Genomic DNA, 23,572 nt, shown 5'->3' with positions numbered 1-23,572 from the left:
AAAAGGAATTAAACATGCTAATCTCACAGAAACAGTGTCAAGAATAAATAGTGCCTGTTACATAGTATATTTTCAATAAATGTTATAATGTTAATATAACTAACAATAAATGTCAGTCAACCCAAAGATCAAAATAATCTCACAATTATAACATGAGTAGGGTTACGTAAACCAACAGAGCTTGAATGGCCTTGATTAGAGAATTTATATATAAAGTCTACTTCCTTTATTAAATTTTCCATGCTGTCAGAAGTACTGTTTTTTAGCTTTCTAAGCTTAAAATCTTTCCTTAGTGGCCCCCTCACAGTTTACATATAGCCACAAAACTCAGGTTTCTAAAACTCATTTTAAGTCACTTCTCTGTTTTAGAACCTATAAAATCTATCTACAGATTATCATATTAAGTCTAGATTGCTTTGCTTGATTTCTGAAGGCCTCTGAAAATCCAGCAGTCTTTGTACAACTTTATCTCCTAGTCTACTTTAGCCTCTTCTTCACTGGGTAGGCTGTCGTCTTCTATCTTCCTCTCATGACATGTCCATTCCTGGTGCTTTCCTGCCTTTTTTTCTGCAGGCATCTATCATCCTTTTCACTTGTTATTTTTCACCATTCTTTTTCTGTGCCTAAACATCATTCATTGTCCATTTCAAATCTTTTATTCATTTGCACTTATAAGACATTTACACGAACATTTACAAACTTGTCCTATGTGGAACATGCTGCTCTGGCTGTTAAGGATTCAAGATCAAAACGAAATAAAAGAACATTCCTGACTGCTCCATTTACCAAAGCTCTCCTTTCTCTAGACCTTTAGTAAACCTGCAGTAAGTTTCAGCACTTGTTTTTACAATGTTTTATCTATATTAGTTCTGTTTCATGTCTTTATTCAATAGATATTTCTTGTGCAATTACTCTTTACTAGGCAGTCTGCTAATGATACAGTGGTAAACAAAACAGACATATTTCCTCACAGAAATATGTCTGGTAGAGAAAACAGATACTGAAGAAGGAATTACAAATATAATATTTGTATTACACACAAATATGTGTAGAATTCTAGAGATGTTTATAACAGGGAGAGTTACTCTAGTTGGGAGTTAACTGAAAGCTTATCTGAGAAAATATCATCTAACACCTGAAAAATGAGTGAGAGTTAGGCAGGTAAGGAACAGGGAAAGTGTGCATCAATAAGGAAATGGCTTGTGCAAAGGCTTTAGAGCAAAAGGAAACATAGTTTAGAAAATAAGTAAGACTATGGATATCAACAAAAAATAAATAAATAAGAGGAAAAATGAAATATTGTCGTAAGTGAATAATATATAAGAAATTACTTTTTTAACTACAAAGTAAAGTGGAATTATTAGCAACACAATTCAGATGTCCAAGACTATGAGAGAAACATTGAACTGAGTTGAAATAAACCTAAAATATGAGTTGAAATAAAAATTGAATTAGAAGGAAAGTTAGTCTGCTAAATCAAATAAGAAAAATAAGTGATATATAATTGGTAAACTTTATTGAAAATTAAATGTAATAAACAACAAGAAATAGAGTTACTGTCTTTTAAAAAAGATACTTGAACCTGCACAACCATAAACCTAGGAGGCAGATAAAGACAGGTAATATAAATGGCAGTTGTTGTCATAAATGTCCTAGGTCAGTACTGAAATAACTATGGAGGCCTCACAGCTTTTTACAGATATGCTTTTATAAACAGATCCAATTTCCAAACATCATCTTGCAAATACCAAGGACAGCAATGTATATCACCTGCTTGAGAATGACATTTCATTGCCCTACTCTGGACAATAAGCTCCCAGAAGGCCAGCAAAATGTTCTTACTCATCTTTGTATTTCGTATCACAGATTATATTTAATAAATGTTTGTGAAATAAAAAATTTTCAAATTTGAGAAATAAATGCATTTTCAAAGCATAGCTCTTTTAAGGCTATTTAGGGTACTGATAAAAATCTGCTCATTTTAAAGATTTGACACTACCTAATCTCAACTATTACTATCTGATATTCCAAGGTAGGGCTATATAACAAATAAAAACTGTTAATTGTATCACAGAAAAAAAGAAAAGCACATGTTCTACTATCCTGAAAAAAGCCATTGTATTGAAAGCCATGGGTAAAACGTTTCTTGACATAGGTCATTCTCATAAAGCTCATTCTCCTGAGCTTATAAAGCCAGTAAGACATTTACATGATTCTAAGTGAAAGTACAAAATGTTTGAGTGTACAAATGAATAATGAATGAGTGGCTGAATGAAGGGGGAAAAAGAAAGAAGAAAAAAATGTAAAAAAGAGAGGGAAGGAGGAAATTACTTTATACCAATAAATAGTGGAAGTAGTAATTGGGGACTTACCATCCTTATAAAATATCAAATTGTAACCATTATTATATCAAACTAAGTTTCAAAATAAGATTTTTCCTTTATACCATAATGATTACTGTTGGACATTTTAGTACTGATTTTAAGAAACTTTTAAATTTAAGAAAGACTTCACATGGCACGTAGGCAAAATGCACTATTTACATAATTTTGTTAATGTGTGTATAATATGCAAATTTTCATTATAGTTACAAAATACAGCTTAATTCAAAATGCAATCATTTATTTGTTTTTGAAACCTTACAATTCCTTTCAGGAGTGAACGATTAAATGTTGAGTATTGTCAAAATTAATATATACTTACAACAGGAGGAAAAATGAAAAGATCTCACCATGAATACTACCGATATAAAGTTAATTTTATACCTTAATCGAAATGCAAATCAATCACTGATTATCATGGTATGAAAAGCACAATCAATGACACAATTAACGACTAAATAAATCACAAACCTAACATCTTGATTTTCTTTCATAAAATGCCTCATCACTCATCTAAGTCACAGTATTATTCACTGTCAATTAATTTAAAAATGAAATTTATAAACAATCACATATTTTTCATCTTCATTTATGTATTTGACAATGAGACAATGAGAAATATGTCTTCATGGTAAATCTTACCTCATTGTATCTGTTGCTGGGAATTTTGATACTGGTTTTCCGAACTTCCATGTCAACTATCAAACCCTGAACTACTGGCAATGTATATTGGTAATTTCTGAAATCCTAGGAAAAAGCAAATTGAAGTGGTTAAATAAAGAATTCGCCAATGGCAGGATTTGATTTATAGCAATAAAATCAGCATAAACAGAAAGAATGTGAAAATTAAAAGATCTCAGTTATTTAAATAAGGAAATGTATTATGGAAATCCTATTGTATATATTCCCTAATTAGAATGTAAACTCTCATAAGGAAGTAGACCAGTCTCATATACACCTTATATACAATATTAAATAAATATTTGAATGCTTATTACTCTGCTTTACCACTACTTAACATTTTCTGTATTTGTTAACTGTCTCCTCCCTCTAAAGTAAGCTCCAAGAGGGTAGGTACTCTCACTTGTTTTCTTCTTGTTATATCCCAGATGCCTGGAACAGCCTAGGCACTCAATGAATATCTGTAGGGTAAAACATATACACATATACACACCATATCCAGTGTGGCTGAAACAAAGTGAGCAAAAACGGTAGGAGTTCAAGTCAAAGTGATGGCACAAAGCTAGATTTCATAGGGTTTCATAGGCCACTATAAGTACCTTTGCCTTTACTGTGAGGTGTCTGGCCTACTTTAACAGATCTCCCTGACTACTTTGTAAAGAATAGAGGTAAGGGAATAAGCATAGAAGAAAAGAGATCAAATAAACATATAAAAATAATTCAGGCAAGAGACAGTGATAACTTGACCAAAGTGTCAAAAATTCAAAAGGTGGTGAGAAGCAATGAGATTCCAGATATATTTTGAATGGGAACCTGACAACATTTATCACTGCATTGAATATGGAATGTGGAATAAAAGTGAAGAATCAAAGATGATTCTGAAGTATATGGACTGGGCAACTACAAGACTGCATTGCCATTTACTGAGAGGCAGAACATGATGCAAAGGGGAAGGTGGCAAGTCAGAAGTCTGCAGAAGAAAGGTGTCCTAGAAGCTAAGAAAAGAAAATGTATAGATACTGGTAAGCTGTTGGATGGAACAGTGTGAAAATTGTTTTCTGACTGCTTCTATTGGGGAAATTGGAGCTGGGTCATCAGCTGGAAGTAAGAAAAGGAGAGGAGTACTGGCAATTTGAGAAAACAGAAAAATTGGAATGTGTTATGGACCAGGAAAGATTGCCAGGTAAGTCTGAGAGCTTCCTTAATGGTATTGGTCATGAATCTAAAGTGAGAACAGTGAATAGGCTTGTCTTCATCCACTTACAGGCTTGGATAAGGTTATGAATGAATGAAGAAGTAGATCCACGCAGGTATGTATAGTCAATTGACTTTTCTTATTTTTTTATTTATTTATTTATTATTTATTTATTTATTTATTTATTTATTTATTTATTTATTTATTTATTTATTTTTATTTATTTATTTATTTATTTTTTATTTATTTATGATAGTCACAGAGAGAGAGAGAGGCAGAGACACAGGCAGAGGGAGAAGCAGGCTCCATGCACCGGGAGCCGGACGTGGGATTCGATCCCGGGTCTCCAGGATCGCGCCCTGGGCCAAAGGCAGGCGCTAAACCGCTGCGCCACCCAGGGATCCCTCTTTTTTTTTTTTTTAGGTTGATTGACTGATTTATTAATTACAGGGAAAGAGCAAGAACAGGGGGAGGAGCAGACGGAGAGAGAAGGGGAAAGAATCTCAAGCTGACTCTGCATGGAGTCCCATGAGGGGCATGATTTCACAAACATGAGCCAAAACCAAGAGATGGTTGCTTAACTGACTGAGCCCCAACTGACTTTTTGAAAAGGGTATAAAGGCAAGTAAATGAAGGAAGGATAGTCTTTTTGACAAATGGTACTGAAACAACTGGACATATGAATGAAAAAAAGTTTCTAACAATGCCTCACAATCATAAAAACTAAAAATGGACCATAGGCCTAAATATAACACATAAAAATAGAACTATAAGCTTACTACAAAGAAACATCCAAGAAAATATTTGTTATATCATTCTAGTCAATAAGTTCTTAGCATACAAAAAGCATGTTCCATAAAAAAAAAAAAAATCAAGAAACTTGAGGGGTACCTAGGTGGCCCAGTTGGTTGAGCATTTATCTTCAGCTCAGGTCACGATACTGGGGTCCTGGAATTGAGCCCTGAGTCAAGCTCCCTGCTCAGTGGGGAGCCTGCTTCTCCCTTACTCTACCCTGCTTGTGTATGTTCTCTCTCTCTCAAATAAATAAAAAAAAATTTTTTTTTAAGAAATTGAACTTTAACAAAATTAACTTCTGTTCTGTGAAAGACAGTGTTAAGAGAATAAAAAGATAAACCAGAGGCTGGGAGAAAATATAACAAATGATACAAATCTACCAAAAGACTTATATTCAGAATACATGAAAAACTCTCAAAACTCAACAAGAAAATAACAACCATATTTTTTAAATGGGCAAAAATCCGAACCTTCACTAAAGAAGATATAAAGAGGAAAAATTAGCACATGAACAAATGTTCTGAATCATTCACTATAAACAGCATACAAATTAAAATCACAAAACTTAAGATCACTAAACTCCTATTGGAATGGCAAAAATTAAAAACAAAAAAGAGAAATAACAAGTGCTGGCAAAAAAAAATTTTTTTGTATATTCTTTGTGAGTGCCAGCTACTACAGGTGTGCTGGAAAGTAATTTCACAGTTCTTTATAACACTAAATGTACAACATGGCTTAACTATCCCATTCCCAGGTATTTATCCAAGAGAAGGGAAAACTGACGTTTACCTAAAATTTCATAATTAAATGTTTATAGCAACTTTATTTATAGTCACCCCAAACTAGAACAACCCACAGATCCATCAACAGGTAAATGGAAACTGTGGTTCATACGTACAACCGAACACTACACAGCAATAAAGATGAATGAACTATTTGTATTAAAGGTTACCAGAATATGTCACCCCAAAATATGCCTGTTAATCACTCTTTGGTCAGTCTCATTTATAGGGCCTCAGTCAAAGAACCAAAGATAAGTAAAGGAAAAAGACTATTATTTCCTCCTAAATAATATATGTAACACAGATAAATCTCAAATACATAAGTAAAAGAAACCAGACTGAAAATGTTACATACTGGGTGATTCCAATTATATGACAGTCAGAAAAAGCTAAAACTATAGGGACAGAAGATCAATGGTTACCAGACATTAGGGGTGCACTAGCAAGTTTTCTGGAGTGATGGAACTGTCTGTATCTTAATTGCAACAGTGGTAGTAACATAACTCATTTGTCCAAACTCTTCAAAAGGTGAATTTTACTGTACATCAATGAAAAAAAAGTTTCTTTAAGAAAGGTAAATTTATTTTATTTATTTTTTTTTTTTTAAGAAAGGTAAATTTAAATAGGGTTTACATTTTGCCAGGCCACCACAATAGAGGGGAAGAGACAGAGAGGAACTAGAATTATGTCCCCCCCAAAAAAGTGATTTTAATGATGAAACCATAGAATCTTAAGACAGGGAAAGAGAAAAGCAAGAGGAGGGAGACAATGGAACAGTCTTAGAATCAATAGATTGGGGATGCCTGGGTGTCTAAGCAGTTGAGCGTCTGCCTTCGGCCCAGGGCATGATCCCGGAGTCCTGGGATGGAGTCCCAATTCAGTCCCTGCATGGAGCCTGCTTCTCCCTCTGCCTGTGTCTCTCTGCCTTTCTTTCTCTCTCTCTCTCTCTCATGAATAAATAAATAAAATCTGAAAAAAAAAAGGAATCAATAGATTGTAAGTCCTAATAAGCTAGAGACAGAGAAGGTGGTAAAGGGTTCAAAGCAAGTTTTCTCCAAATGTGTCACCTTGAACTGAAGGCAACTGAGACTCTGTAGCTCAAGAGAAGCTTTTGCCTTATCTAAACTACCCAGAAGAACCTAAATTGAGGGTCTTTCCCAGACTTAGAATTATTACTAGAGATAAATTCTATCTGTGTGACCCATCTGTATGGCAGATTACCAAAACACCTAATTAGCAAACATCTGTTCTTATTCTTACTGCCTTATGAATTGCCCTCCTCCCTTTGGAGGCCCTAGGCCCCTATCCCATTCCTTAGCTCAGGATGGCATATATAACTCCTTTCACCTTTCTGTCTTTGAACCCCTCATGTATGTGAGGTTCTCACATATATACAAAATTTAATTTTCTCCTGTTAATTTGTCTCATGTTAATTTAATTCTTAGACCAGTTGGAAGTATCTTTAAAGACAGAGAAAAAATTTTCCTCTCCAATAGTCGTGATGCAGAGCAAGACACTTCAGTAAATAATCCACTAAAAGTTTATATAAGTAAATTGATATAGGCCATAAAAACCATAGGTTTCTGCTACTAGATTACAGGATAAATATCTCCTTTTCATGCTAACACAGATTATGATCAGTTAGAAAAATTACCTTGTCAAAAACGTGACTAAAAACTAAAGATGTCAAAGAGTGACAATAGGATGGGGACCAGAGTAGAAAGAGGGAGGGAGGGAGATGGGAGAGAAGGAAATCTTATAAAATATAACTTCAAAATTTCCATTTTGGGGGGGGCTTGGCTGACTCAGATCGTGGAGCATGATATTCTTGATCTCAGAGTAAAAAGTTCAAGTCCCACATTGAGGGTAGGGATCATGAAATAAAAATCAATTAATTAATTTTTCATTTCCGGCCTAAATGAAGAAAGGAGGACTAGATTTATTCTCCTGCCTGAAACAAACAAACCTGCACAGAATACAGGAAACAATAATTTTTAAAGATACTTAGTCTCAAGCAACATAGAACAGTGATCCTTGAGAGGCAGAAAACGAACAAGATGAGCTCTATGACTATTCAGCTTATGCCTCCAGAGAGTTTCCAAGTTCAGGTGCAGGAAGGGGGAATGTAGGTAGAGGTGGACAGATTACCTGAGTTGAGGCAAAACTAAGAATCCAAAAACCCAAGGTAGCTAGAGTTCACAGGACAGAGTATCAGAGAGCAGAAAACTGATGCAGAGAAGAACTCCAAAGAGTTGTAGGGGATCTCACTCCAGAATTCAGGAGAGTTCTGATTAGCAAATGTATATGAAGAAATCTCTTGAGGCCAGTGAAAGAACTACCTGAAATGATTACTGGAAACATTATCTGGTACACAGGTCTGTGAATATAGTGCCTAGACCTAAAAACCAGAGAGGAGAATCTCCTATTCCATGGACATTAGGCACAGCATTGTTGTACGACAAAGAATTTGGTTAGTTTTTGCTCCTGGTTCCTGAGAGGTGGCCTCTAAAGCCCTGGAATTTCCTGAGCTACAGGAGTATCCTTGTTATTCAGCAGTGGATCCCTTGATAGTCTATGTTAATTTAGACCCTCACAGTGGGTCTCTAGATAGTTTATGCCAACAAGATGACTCAGGGTGGGGTGTGGCCATGACAAAAAGTTCAACCATCTGACTAGAGGTTGGGGCTTAGGGGCACATGATATCAGGGGGGCTGCAGACTGAATTCAATCACATGGCCAGTGACTCAATCAATCATGCCTAGGTAAGGAAACTCCAATAAAAACTGGGGACACAAAAGGTCAGGTGCTTACTCTGTGCATATTATGTATCAATGCTGGGTGACAAGTCCCAGAGGACACAGAAGCTTCCTATGTGGGACCCTTCTAGACCTTGTAGTATGTGTCTCTTCTTTTTACTGGCTCTAATTTGTAATTCCTTTACTATAATAAAACTGTAATCATAAGTATAATACACTTTGCTCAGTTCCATGAATCATTCTAGTGAATTACCAAAACTGAGATGGCAGTGGGAATGCCAACATTTGTATCCAGTTAGTCAGAAGTATGGGTAGCCTGGGAATCCCTAAACTTGAAACTGGTGTCGGAAGTAACAACAGTATTGTAAAAAATGTGCCTTTAATCTGTGAACTTTGGCCTAACTCCAAATAGGGCCAAAAGTCATTTCAAGTACTCAGAAGGGTCTTGCCTTAGTATTGGGGAATAATTAGTATTATAGTAAACCAGATTTGGTTCCACCTTACAAATCTTGAAAGCAAGACTTGAAAGGACCAAACTATTTTTAGGTAAATTAACTACCTTACTTGCAACACAACTCAAAAATATTTATAGGAATAGAAAACTATCCAGCACCAAGCAAGGAAAAATCATAATATTTGGCATTCAATAAAAAATTTAAAAATACCAACCATGCAAAGAAGCAGGAAAATACAACTCAAAGTAAGGGGGTAGTTAAAATGAACTAGAACTGATAGAGATGTTATAATTATCAAACAATTACATTATAATAATTACTATGACCATATTCCAGATGTTCAAAATATTAAGTATAGGCATACAGAATACAGAAAAAGACCTAAGCCAGACTTCTAGGGATGAAAATTACAATGAGTAAGATCAATCCCCTTTTCCCCTAAAAAGATGGATCTGGCAGCTTTAACAATGCAAAATAAAAGATTACTGAACTTGAAGACAATAAACAATTAAAACCATCCAAAATGAAACATAAAGAGGAAAAAAAAAGACTGAAAAAGAATTAAAAAAGCATTAGTGAGCTGTGAAACAATTTCAAGCAGCCTAATATTGTCTGTAACATTAGAGTCACTGAAGGAGAGGAGGAGGTAGACAGAAAGTTATTTGATAAAAACTATAAACTTGGGCAGCCCCGGTGGCTCAGTGGTTTAGCGCCACCTTCAGCCCAGGGCCTGATCCTGGAGACCCAGGATCGAGTTCCATGTCGGGCTCCATGCTTGTCCCTTTGCCTGTGTCTCTGCCTCTCTCCCTCTCTCTCTCTCTCCTTCTCTCTGTCTCAAATGAATAAATAAATAAAATCTTAAAAAAACAAAACTATAAACTCACAAAACTAAGAAGCTCAATGAACCCCAAACACAAGAAACATATACCAAAAAACCATATCAAGGCACATAATCATATTGCTCAAAACCAGTAATAAGAAGATAAAGTGGGCAGCCTGGGTGGCTCAGCAGTTAAGCGCCACCTTCGGCCCAGGGTATGTCCTGGAGACCTGGGATCAAGTCCCATGTCAGGCTTCCTGCATGGAGCCTGCTTCTCCCTCTGCCTGTGTCTCTGCCTCTTTCTCTGTGTGTCTCTCATGAATAAATAAATAAAATATATAAAAAAAAAGATAAAGCAACCAGAGAAGGAAACAACATTATGTAGAGAGGAACAAAGAGGGAAAATAGACTCCTTGTCTGAAACAATGCAAACCAAAAGATAGTAGAAGGATTATTATTCATCCTTCAAATACTCGAATAAAATTGCCAACCTAGAATTCTATATCCAGCAAAAATATCTTTCAAACATGAAGGCAAAATAAAGATATTGTTAGAAATACAGGTGTCAAAAGAGCTTCTCACCAGCAGACCCACAGGACAAGAAATGTTACAGGAAATCTTTCAGGCAGAAGGAAAAGGACAGCAGATAGAGATACAGGTTTACACAAAGGAATGAAGATCCCTGGAAATGGCAACTATGTAGGTAAAGCTACATAAGTTTTGATTATTTAAATATCTTTAAAACATAATTGAAACTATTAACTACAACTGCATGACAGAGTTAAGGAAATAAATCCAGTCCCCAGAAAGCAACTAAAAAGCTGGGTAAGCAGTTTTTAAAAAAAACAATCATTACAATGCTCTGGATTAGACCAAAGGCATACAACATCCTGAGACAGGTTTATTCATGAAAGCTGTTCAACTCCAAGCAAGGCCAGTAGAGCTGAGCCTATGAGAGCTGAGCCTGTGATCATGCTTGGGGCTGCCTCCTAGGCCACTCAGGTAGTTTAAGGTAGTTTGTAAAAACAATAATCTCTGCTACTGGAAGGATCTGACTTGATTTGGAGTGGTAGTGGTAATCTCAGCAGCTCATGAAGACAGAAAGCTTGGTTGGCTCAAGGTTGCTACTCGCTGGCCTGTTTGGGGTAAGTGAGGAGCAGGCAGGCTAGTCAGAGATTTAACAAAGGCTTTGGGAGGGGACACAGCCCTGAAAAGCTTCACAAACTCTCCACACACCCAGGAGTGATCTTAGTCTGTGCACACGTATAGTAAAGACCTTAGTGGGCCCAAGCCAACCAATATCCTTGGTCAACAGAGTTAGAGCCTGTGCATGTGCAAAGGCACATGGGAGCCCAGTGCAAAGGAAAATAATAAAGTTTGAATCCCAATCTATACACAAATCCATCAAAAAGGATGAAAACCTTTGTCACCTAGGGTATTTTAATAAATCTCTGAGCAATCTCGGGCTAAGCAATAAGCTACATAGACAAAGGGGACACCCATATGACGGGAAGCTTAAAATTAAAACAAGACAGAATGCTTGGTGCTTGATTACGTCTAGTCTTTACAATAATCCTGCAAGGACATTTAGTAAGTGTATAATCAAGGGCTGAAATCCTATACTATTTCATTCCAAAACTCCATATACTTTCCAAAGAATATGTATGTTATTCTTTTCCTATAGTATAAATCTCCACCTGGCTATTAACAAAAAATGAAATCGTTCTCTTCCTTTTCCTGTACAAACCCCAGTAAGAAAAAAGAAAATAAAAATCCCCAACTTACTGCAAGAAGATTCATGATGGTATGCCCTGTCTCTCCAAACAATGGCTTCCGAAATCTGACACTGAAGAGTGGGCATGGATAAACTATGGAAATGAGAAATAACAAGACTCAGTTTGACAGCTTAACATTTTGGTAAAAGAGATATCATGATTCATAAAGTTTTCAAAATATAACTCTAACAGCTGTTTTAAAGCATATGAAATTTAGGGCTCAAAAGCTTTTGGCATAGTAGCATTAAAGACAAATTCTGAATCTTCTACAAACCATACCAGAGTAAGTCTTTTGATGACCAGAATAAGCCTTTTGATGCAACTGTCTCAAAAATGAACTACAAAGTCTTAGGAAGCACTCTTCTTCAAACTGGATTAATATGATCCAGGAAACAAATATCTCCTAATTCTTCTGTGTTTACTCTTACACACCTCCCTACCAGGATTATCCTCCTTAGAATAGGCAACCTATTAGCTGGCTTATTCCTCAAACTTTATGGGGTGAGACAACCTATTAGCTGGCTTATTCCTCGAATTTTATGGCGTGAACTGCCTATACAGGACAGAAAGATATACACGTTGTTTCCTCTGCAAACAATCCTTTCCTTTCCCTACTTCATTTAGCTGACTCATATGTCTCTCTCACAATTCAGTCCAGAAGCAAATTGGTCCAAGAGATGTTTCTTATCCAACTCCTTCACACTTGGTGAAGTCAGAGTCCGTCTTGGAACTCCAAAAGAACTTTGTTAGCTTTGAACATGTGCTTTAACACAATATACTACTATAATCATTATTCCTGTATGTCTTCCTTACAGAGGTTTCCAAGAGCCTATAACCATGCCTTAGCTATTTCTGAATTTCCAGGATTTGTTACAAATAGTAGGGCTTTGTTAAATTCTTATTAAATGAATAAATAAGCAAAATAATGAAGCTGACCTCCTGAAAACACATAATATACTGTTTTATAGTTTGTAAAACAGTTTTTCATTATCTCATTTGATCCTCTTAACAATCTTACATAATAATGTAAAACACAAGTATTATTTTTTCTACTTGCAGAGGAAACTGACAGATTGAGTGACTTGCCCAAAGTTACAGAGCTAGTAAGTCATAGAGTTACGAACCCTGTTCAAATGGTCTGATTCCTAGACCACAGCAATTCTGAGTAAGTGAAGATAGTTTAAAAGAAAGCTTGCATTTAGGCCTTAATGTCTTTAAAATACTCACAACTTAGTTGTATTGCTTCCACCATGGGCAAGGAAGCTCTTCTATTGCTCACTTTATCAACTGAGAGTGATCTCTACAGCACTAGTTTCTAGCATGTTATGTTATGTAAAATATAATTTGTCCTAAGTATTTTCCAACAAAATTACCAAAAAATGCTCACTATAGATAATGTAAAAAGATACTTGTTAAACTCCAATTTTTTTTCTGAAGATGATTATATATTTATCAGTGAACTACATAAAACCAGTAAGTTTACAAGATAATAAATAATCACTAACTTCCTCACTTGAGATTTTTAGTCCTTTCCATTAAAGCTAAAATAAGTAAAGACAATGGCCAAATTTAGGTTGGCTATTTCAAAAGACTTCTCCTGGATTGTATCACTGTGGGGAGAGGGTCTGAATATCTCGGGCCGTTAGTCATCAAATCTTGGTCATATGGTGTAGAAGTTATTTTACACTTACGTCGATATTCAGCTCCAAGTCTCAACATTAGTCGGATGGGAAACACTTTAGCCCAAGGAGTTTCCCATTTCTGGATGAGAATCCCAAACAAATAAGGTGGGGTTGGGAGTACTAGGTCTTGCAGTGACTGGTAAGTAGATGTCACATATAAGAATCCACCATGTTCTTTACTGCCAAGGAAACTCTGACTGAAGAAGGAATGTCCCAAGTTGCCCACAACATTTCCTAAAACAAAAAAGTTCATTAATTACTCCCTTAATAAATCACTCACATTTTTAATAATCGTCATTACTTAACATTGGGCCAGACACTGCCGAACACTAATTCCCAAACTTTCACTATGAAACGCATTTATAAGCGGGATTTACTAAATGAAAATTTGTTTTCTTTTTTTTTTTTTTAAAGATTTTATTTATTTATTCATGAGAATACACAGAGAGGGGAGAGAGGCAGAGACACAGGCAGAGGGAGAAGCAGGCTCCATACGGGGAACCCAATGCGGGACTGGATCCCGGGTCTCTAGGATCAGGTCCTGGGCTGAAGGCAGTGCTAAACCGCTGAGCCACCCGGGCTGCCCAAAAATTTGTTTTCCAATCTTATCAGGGCCTCTGGTTAGCATGAAATATTATCACACTGTGGAAGTCTATCTAGCTAAAAGCCCAAAATATTAATGCCTTCCTTAGACTGGACAACTCTACTGTATGAATCACTTTGGAGGTATCAGGATAAGAATCACTGCCTCAAAAGTCATGAAAAAAATGTTATGACCAGGTACTTGCTCTCACAGACCTTACAATCTCACTGGGTGAATACAGTCAGTTCATGAACATAATAAATTAAGACCATACGTAGTTATGTATGAGACACTGAGGGAAGAAAACTTATGGAGAAGATAGTATCACAGACAGGATTTATATTTTGTAATTTTGGGTGGGACAAATATGAAATATAATGCAGGGCTTAAATTCATACTAGTTTTTTTTTTTCCTCTTAGGTGCAAATGCTCTTGCCTAAGCACTTTCTAATTCAGATATTTTTTATTTTATTTTATTTTTTTAAAATTCAGATATTTTTTAAATGAAACAGTGACAAATTAGCCTTTCATTAAGATGACATTTTCCTCAGTTTGGAATTACAGAAGAACTTCCCAACAGGAGATGTTCCATAGAGGTAGATAGGTTCCCTAGACATGTGTAAGCTTCTTCCAATATCTCTGAAAGAAATAACAGCAAATACAGAAATGCTCATCAGAAAACTTAATGCTTACTTTCCTAGAAAACAAGGCTCTGCTCACAGAATAGTTCAATAATGGGTCACAGAATCCAGGAGTGAAGTAAGAAGCTGAGAGCCATATTCACCTGTACATTATTATTTGCCAAATACATATAGAGACAGTACTCTTATTACCCCAGGATTAACCAAATCTGGCTGCACATTTTAGCTGCTGGGTCAGATCTATGAAAACAAAATCCCCATATCTAGAAGCAGTATGTATTTTAGGGGAAAAAATCACAGATTGTGGAGTCACAGAAGTATGGTTTGAATACTAGTTCAATCACTATTATGTGATTTGGGGGCAAATTATTTGACTTCTGCAAGTATCAATATTGGTGTAAAGCAGGGGAAATTATAAACTTCAGAACTGTTGAATAAACGATAGAATTTATGCAAAATGCCTAAGAACACATGGCACACAGTGTGTTTTCAAAAAACTGTAACTCTTATTGTTATAATGTACATGTACATATAATGACTAGGCAAATATTATAGGATTTTCTTTGCTTTATCAAAGATTTTAAAGTTTGTATAAATTTTCATCTTTTAACCTGGAGAGAAGAATGGGATGTAAAAGAGATAGAAGACTTTTTTTTTCCATCTACAATGGAGAGGATACAATAGCATTCCTCTGAAGTTCTAACAAGAGCATAATGTTTATGTTTCATAAAACTGCCCTAGTGCTTATATACCTCAAAGGTGAAAACTCTGTCGGCTTGGTACTCAGGCATTCATTCATTATCCCTTTGGGGATTTCCCTATTAGAGATTGGATTATTTATGGATAATCTATTACTGGCTATTTTTCCATAGATATTACCTTTTTGCTTCTACCACCTAACAACCTCTTTCTCCCTGTCTCAATAACACTCAGATTCTTCCCTATGCACCTTCATATTATACATTATACTGTAAACATCTATGTTCTTAAAAACATTTTTTAAGGTAAATCTCTATCAATCGTAATAAGTGATTGATACTGTAAAAAGATACTTGTATCTTTTTAGATACAAGTATAGTATTTTTTTATAGTAGTATAGTATAGTAGTATAGTACTATAGTATAGTAGTATAGTATTTTTATATAGTATTTTTTTATAGTATTTTTTATAGTAGTCTATATACCACCTCACTGATAAACATGTAGCATTCCACAGGTGTAGATACTAGCAAAAATAAAACACTGGGTATGAGAATTTAACAAACACAAGCTTTCGTTGAAAACTTAATCTGGGGCTCTTGAACTCGTGAAGTCTGTTATATATTGGTTTATTTATTTTTTTTAAAAATTTTTTAAATTTTTATTTATTTATGATAGTCACACACACACACACACACACACACACACACACAGAGAGGCAGAGACACAGGCAGAGGGAGAAGCAGGCTCCATGCACCGGGAGCCCGACGTGGGATTCGATCCCGGGTCTCCAGGATCGCGCCCTGGGCCAAAGGCAGGCGCCAAACCGCTGCGCCACCCAGGGGTCCCTATATATTGGTTTATACAGGTACTTCTCTATGGGAAGATACAATAGAATGAATCTACTGAACTAATATATCCCAAGACTACTACAGAATCCATATACATAAAATAGATACTGATTCTTGCTTCTGAGCTTAAATGACCAAGAATACAAAGCTATTTTGCATGGCATTAATCAGATAATTCTCAGACCAGTGCCACTAGAACTGAACTTTGGAAGGAGTGAATGAACGAATGAATGAATGTATTTAAGAGAGAGAGAGAGCGTGCGCACAAGCAGTAGGGGCAGAGGGAGAGGGAGAAATAGACTCTCCACTGAGCAGGGAGCCCAAGGCGGGGCTCCATCCCAGGATCCTGGGATCATGACCTCAGCCAAAGGCAGATTCTTAACCAACTGGGCCACCCAGGTACCTCTGGGTTTTTTATTTTACAGATGAGGAAATTGAAGGTTAGGAGTGGAGGTGAAGTGACTCTCAAAAGACAAGGTAAAATAAGTGGCAAAATAAGATCTAGAGAGCAGATCTTTTAATCTCCTAGTCTTTTAATATACCATACTGTCTTTCATACATATATATAATAAGTATATTTTATATATAGTAATTTACAATTTTCCATCTTAAATTTGGAATTTTAACTTTGTTTTTCAAAGTGCTTACAGCCATCTTTAAATTCAATTCAAATACAATTTAAATATCTATGTGACAACAGCTTCCTTTTGTTTCAAAACATGTTTATTCTCACAGCTAACTCAAATGGAACAATTTCCAAACAAATGGTTTACTTACTTTAAGAAATTAATATTCATGATTAACATATAACTAAACTTCAAACTATCAAAAGAATTTAGATAGCTGCTTAATGTTCTTTGCAATACAATAAACTGCAGTTAAGCATAAGTACTTCAAAAAACGTCATTTCCTCAGTCCAGAGCATCTGCGAGATTTGCCATCTAACTTCAAAAAATTCAAGAGGCCGTTTACTGCTTTTTTAGAACATGAGATTTAGAGAAGATACAACTGAATTCAAACCGGGGTTCAGCCACTAATCAACTACGTGTCTGATTTTTGATTAAGTTACTTAAGCCCTCAGTGCCTCTCAGTTCCCTCATATGTAAAATGGGGACAAGAACAATAAGAATCTCATGGAGTTGTCGAGAAGAAATGAAATAGTGCACATAAAACAATGAGTATGGCCTAACATGCAATGAGTGTTCAATATATACTAGAAGGGTGCCTGGGTTGTACAGTTGGTTAACCACCCAACTCTTGCTTTTTTTTTTTTTTTAAAGATTTCATTTATTTATTGAGAGAGAGAGAGAGAGAGAGAAAGAGAGAGAGAGAGAGAGAGAGAGAGAAAGACAGGCAGAGGGAGAAGCAGGCTCCATGCAGGGAGCCTGATGCGGGACTCAATCCCGGGTCTCCAGGATCACGCCACGGGGGCTGCAACTCTTGCTTTTGGCACAGGTTGATCTGTGTTGTGAGACTGAGACCTGCATCAGGCTCCATGCTCCTCAGGCAGTCTGCTTAAGAATGTCTTCCTCTGTCCCTCCCCTTTGAATGTGCACACTGGCATGCTCTCTTTCAAGTAAGTAAATCTTTTTAAATAAGTAAATAAATACTAGATATTAGCCTTAAATTATCTCTTCATAAATAATTCCATATTTCTTTCTCATTGGTTGAAAAATTACTTTGCAAAAAGCACAATAACATGGCTCCTTTGCTCATAGAAAGATACAAGACTAGTTTACCAAAAAGGTTCATAATTAATTGCAAAAGAAGACTAAAAATCCAAACCATGATACAACATCTTTAACTGGAAAAACAATACAAGAAATTACTGATGATGAAGAAAACACCAATGAAGTTCCTCCTTCCCTGGAAGCACAGCTGCTAGGAAACATTTTTTTTCTTACTTTACATATAAAAAAGTGACTTACTTCAGAAATACTAGAGATTATAAGCAGTATAATTTTAATAGCCATGAGAAATAATAGTAAGCTACTAAAATCAGAAACAATTACTGGACATTGATTGATCAATCAAAAATTTACCACATGATATACTGCTAGATACTGGTCCAAAAAAGAGATACACATATTAGCAAAATATCTTCTAAGATGCACAAAGCTTGACAGACTCCTAGTCATTCCACAAACATTTGCAGGATACCTATCATGTTTTTATAAATGTCTTATCAATTATTTATATTCTTTGAGAGATTACTATTTTTTTTTAAGATTTTATTTATTTATTCACGAGAGACACAGAGAGAGAGGCAGAAACACAGGCAGAGGGAGAAGCAGGCTTCATGCAGGAAGCCCGATGCAGGACTCAATCCCGGGACTCCAGAATCACGCCCTGGGCTGAAGGCAGATACTCAACCGCTGAGCCACCTGGGCTGCCCAAGAGAGACTACTATTTTAAAATCTCTTCCCTGCCCCCCTTCTCTAATCCACCTACAGTTTTTCTTCTAAATACTTGTGGGGATAGAAAATTGGCAAGAGACGGTGGTTTCAAAATACCTAAGTACATTTTTTTTTTTCTAAATTAATAGTGAGTATGCATCTATACTCTTAGGCTGAGATAAATCTCTGCGTTAAAAAAAAAAAGTCAAATTCCATTATATTTGAGGCCTATAATTTTATATGACATTACAAAATTATTAATAAAAATAAAATTCAAAAATGAATGCAATTATCAATAACATATACATTAGTAATATAGTACCTTAAAATTTACTTTGCCTTTTGATAAATCTATATAAGAAATTTAAATTAACCAAAAGTTCATCTGGATTAACCCAAGTGACCACAATTTAAAGATACAAAGTAAGGAAGATTTTAGCAGAGTAGGTGATAAAGAGAAATAATTTTTAAAAAATTTTCAAAGATAGGAAATTATAGAAACTTCCCAAGTAGTCTGAGTGACTCATGGTATTTCTTTCTCAAGTACTAGAGACACTGGGGTCTCAGAAATGCTCTTAGGTTGACCTCAATAGCATTTAATCTTGTTTCCAAGTCCCAATGGGAACAAGAAAGTCAGGAATAATAAGCACAGCATTTTTATTAATAGAAGCGTTCTCTCAGGACTCGTTTCCTCCAGATACTTCTCCACAAAATGACAAATTGCTTCAATCCACGTTTTTTGTTTGTTTGTTTGTTTGTTTTTTGATAAACTTCTCCAATGTGCCAGACTATTTGTTCTAAAGGCTGGTACACAGAGTTGAGCCAGACAGATAAATCTTGCCCTCCCAGAGCTTATATTCTAAAGGAGGCAGACAAACATCAGTTAGCAAAGATAGTGATAAATGTTTTGAAGAAAATAAAAGAAAGGTAATGTAAAAGATTGATGGAGACAGGGGAGAGAACACTTCTTTAGCTATGAGGGTAAGGAAAATATCCTTTGAGGTAGAAACATCTGATAATAGATCTGAATGAAGAGAAGATACCAACCAGTTAAGATCTGCAAAGAATAGCATTCCAAGTCTAGGAACAGTAAGTACAGAAGTCAAGAGTTAGAAATGAGTTTGATGGGTTCAAAGGTCACAAAGGCGATCAATGAAGCTAAACTAAGGAGTAGTAAGAGATAAGGTCAAATAAATCTTCAGAAACTAAATCATATAGAATCTTGTAGGCCAAAGGCATTTGGAGTTTATTCTTATTTGTAGTGAGAAGCCTCCATTGTGCCTTCATACCCATCACTACGCTACACAAATATGCTCTCAATTTGCAGGGATTAGATTTAGGATAACCAAAGAACAGCTGAGAGAAAATAAACAGGTCTGCAAACATAAAACTGCAAATGACTGAAAGGGAACAAAAAGCATTTTTCAAAGGTAAAATGATTTAACACGCAAGGTTAATATTTACATTCTGTGTTTATAATTTTAATGGTCTTTTTGCCTCATTCCAAAGTTAAATCTAAAAGCTGAAAATCAGTAACAGTGTAAACCTTGTTATGCCCATGTAAGTATTAATCAATTCACATTAATATTCCTATTAAATTGATGACTTTTTTGAAGAGAAAATATACCTTAGGATCCAGCACAAAAGGCAAAAATTACCCAAAACAACAGCTCAGAGATACCCAGATTGATTTCAGAGGCTTCAACATCAAAAAGGAGTTCCAAAGGAAGACAATGTTGGGAATGAAAGAGAAGTAATATTCAAAGAGATAATAACCAAGAATTTTCCAAATTAAAGAAAGGTGTTTTCAAATCAAAAGTACACTTTTGGTACTAGACAACAAAAATAAAACTAGATCCTCATATATGTTCACATATAGATCAACAGAATAGAGAAAGAAACCCATACATAGAATGCAAACTAATATTTAAAAAGCATCAAGGTAATTTGATGGCAAAAGGATAGTCTTTTTAACAAATTGTTCGAACAACTGGATATCCATAAGCGAAAAAAAAAAAAACAAAGAACTTTGAGCCTTATCTCTGTAGGGCTCAAGGGCAGCTGCCCCTTAGAGAGGCCATGTTGGCACAAAAATTATTCTTTCTGAGTTAAAAAAACTATTAAAACCCAGCAGATTCAGGAATAGCTCTTTTCTTCCCATATAACTGTCTACAAAAATTTTAAATAAAGGATCTGGTCTGGTAAAAGAACTATCACCCATAGATGACTACATTATACCATGAACTAGGTATGGAAGACAAGAAGAAACACATGCAGGCCCATTTGATCAAAGTTCTCTATGTCACATTGTTTCTGCGTGGCCCCGCAAACACTTCAAACACTCTTTTTCATCTTCCTGTGAATTGCATTCCTTCCCTCTGAAGTCCCAGACCCCCTACCACTCCCTCTGCTTAGTTCAGAATGGCATATATACCTCACCTTGCCTGTCTCTGGAATTTCCATGACTGTATGGATTCCCCATATGTATGAAACTAAATTTGATTTTCTCCTGTTAATCTGTCTCATGTAAAGTTGGTTTTTAGTTCAGCTAGAAGAATCTTCAAGAGAACAGGAAACTCTTACTCTCCAACATCTCACTCCCTGTGGAAATATTAACTCAAAATGAATTATATATATATCTATATGTAAGAGATACAACTATAAAACTTCCAGAAAAAAATATATTCGGAGAAAATTTTTGTGACTTTGGGTTAAGGTAAGATTTCTTAGGAAACTAAAGTATAAACTATAAAAGAAAGACTGATAAACTGGACTTCATCAAAATTTAAAACTTAAACTCTTTGAAAGAGTAATAAAATGAAAAGATAAGCCATACACTGGAATATAATATTTGCAAAATGTACTATCTGATAAAGGACTTCTATCCAAAATTTATAAAATACTAAAAACTCATTAAGAAAACTCAATGTTTAAATGGGCAAGAGAAGAGCTATAGATGGTAAATAAGCATATGAAGAGATGCTCAATATCATTAGTCATTAGGGAAATGCAAATTAAAATTATAATGAGATGCTACAACACACTCATTAGAAAAGCAAAAATATTTTTAAAAGGCACCATCAAGTGCTGGCAAGGGTCCAGAATAATTGGAATTTTTCATACATTGCAGGTAAATGTATAAACAAAGCTGCGATACATACATCCAAACATATGGATGAATCTCAAAAGCATTATGCTAAATGAAATAAAGCCAAATACAAATGTGTGATTGCATTTATAAAACCTTCTGGAAAATACAAAACTATAGGGAAAGAAATTAAAATGATAGTTGCCTGGAGCAGAAGGTAAGGGAAGGAGATTAAATACAAAGGGACATGAGGTAAGGTTTAGAGATGACAGAAATCATTCTGTATGCTGATTCTGGTGATGATGACCTAACTGCATCTGTTCATCTACACTCACTGAACTTTATGTCTGAAAAGGTGAATATAAGTTATACCTCAATAAACCTGATTAAAAAGCTCACAGAGAACTTTAGCAATGGACTTGCACAGAATTAAGGATAAAAATAAAATCCTAAAAGTAAAAGAGTAAAGACAAATAACTATATTTAAAAAGAAAAAAAAAGGGATCCCTGGGTGGCGCAGTGGTTTGGCGCCTGCCTTTGACCCAGGGCGCGATCCTGGAGACCCGGGATTGAATCCCACGTCGGGCTCCCGGTGCATGGAGCCTGCTTCTCCCTCTGCCTGTGTCTCTGCCTCTCTCTCTCTCTCTCTCTGTGACTATCATAAATAAATAAAAATAAAAATAAAAACTATTTAAAAAATAAATAAATAAATAAAAAGAAAAAAAAAAAAACTAGGCTGTAGGAGATGCCAAAAGTCAAAGGAGTATCTTCAAAGTACTTGCTAAGGGGAAGTAAAAGGAAGAAAGTAAGGAATGAGAGAACGAAAGAGGAAAGGGAGGGGGAAAAAATCCCAAAGAGATTAACCTAGAATTTTATAACCAATGAATTATTCAAGAGAGAAGACAAAATAAAAAAATTTCAGACATATAAAGGCTAATGGAGTTTACTAACCACAGAGCTTCACTAAGAGAACTAATAACAAGATAAGTTTCAGCAAGAAAAGCAAGTCCAAAAGGAAACACAAGATACTAAAACAACAGATATGGAGAAAATATAATGGCAAATTTAGTAATCTTGATTGAATTGAATAATGACAGTGATTTTTGATACTGACACCAAGTTGAATTGATGAATATAAATAAAAACATTTTTTCTTTTACAACAAAAGGCAAAACAAACTATAGACAACAGTAAGATTAGTGAAGGTATCAAGTAAAGCATTTTTTAAAAAAGATTTTATTTATTTATTCATGAGAGACACAGAAAGAGAGAGAGAGACAGAGGCAGACACACAGGCAGAGGGAGAAGCAGCTCTGTGCAGGGAGCCCGATGCGGCACTCCATCACGGGTCTCCGGGGTCAGGCCCTGGGCCGAAGGCGACGCTAAACCGCTGAGCCACTGGGGCTGCCCAAGTAAAGCATGTTTTAGGTCTGTGTCATGTTTGGGAGGATAAGAATCCTGTGTTGGAGGCAGAATTCTGTCTGCCTCTTGGTATATACACCGTAATTCACTCTGCTTGAGCAACAGCAGCATCTATTAATATAATGGGATGTACCCCATGGTTAGGTTACTTATCAATGGAGCTAATTAGTAGGGAGGTTATCAGCGTGGGCCTAACATCAAACCTTTAAATCTAGGTCTAGGGGTCAGAGATTCAAAGTGGAAACATACTCCTCCTGATCTGAAAGAAACACCATTGCTGTGAACTATCCATGGAGCCAGAAAGCCACAGAACTGCAGGCAGCCTCCGGGAGCCAGGAGGATCACCCAGCCAACATCTATCAAGAAAAAAGGGATTTGAATTCTGCCAACAACCCGAGTTCTGAATGAGAAACCTCACCACAGATGACACCGTGAGGCACTGTGAACAGAAGATTCATCTAAACTGTGCCTGGACTCCTAATCATGGAAACAGGTGTTATTTCAAGCTACTAAGTTTGTTGCTTAGAAATACATCAGTAGAAAATTAATACATACTGAATAACTTAACTCT

General features: G+C 35.7%; 1 protein-coding gene across 2 annotated transcripts in view; it reads right to left on the bottom strand.

Moving 5' to 3' along the window:
- Positions 1 to 23,572, bottom strand: part of ZFYVE9 (zinc finger FYVE-type containing 9) — a 188,920-nt gene that overhangs the window by 30,782 nt on the left and 134,566 nt on the right. For both annotated transcript variants that reach the window (XM_041737865.1, XM_041737866.1), the window contains 3 exons: positions 13,332 to 13,556; positions 11,651 to 11,733; positions 3,024 to 3,128 (listed from right to left, as the gene is read on the bottom strand). In XM_041737865.1, the coding sequence (XP_041593799.1) occupies positions 3,024 to 3,128; positions 11,651 to 11,733; positions 13,332 to 13,556 (413 nt within the window). The remainder of the gene's footprint in view (positions 1 to 3,023; positions 3,129 to 11,650; positions 11,734 to 13,331; positions 13,557 to 23,572) is intronic.

The sequence above is a fragment of the Vulpes lagopus genome, chromosome 23, assembly GCF_018345385.1.
Source record: "Vulpes lagopus strain Blue_001 chromosome 23, ASM1834538v1, whole genome shotgun sequence".
In the NCBI taxonomy this organism is placed as follows: domain Eukaryota; kingdom Metazoa; phylum Chordata; class Mammalia; order Carnivora; family Canidae; genus Vulpes; species Vulpes lagopus.
This window is presented reverse-complemented; position numbering and strand designations above follow the sequence as displayed.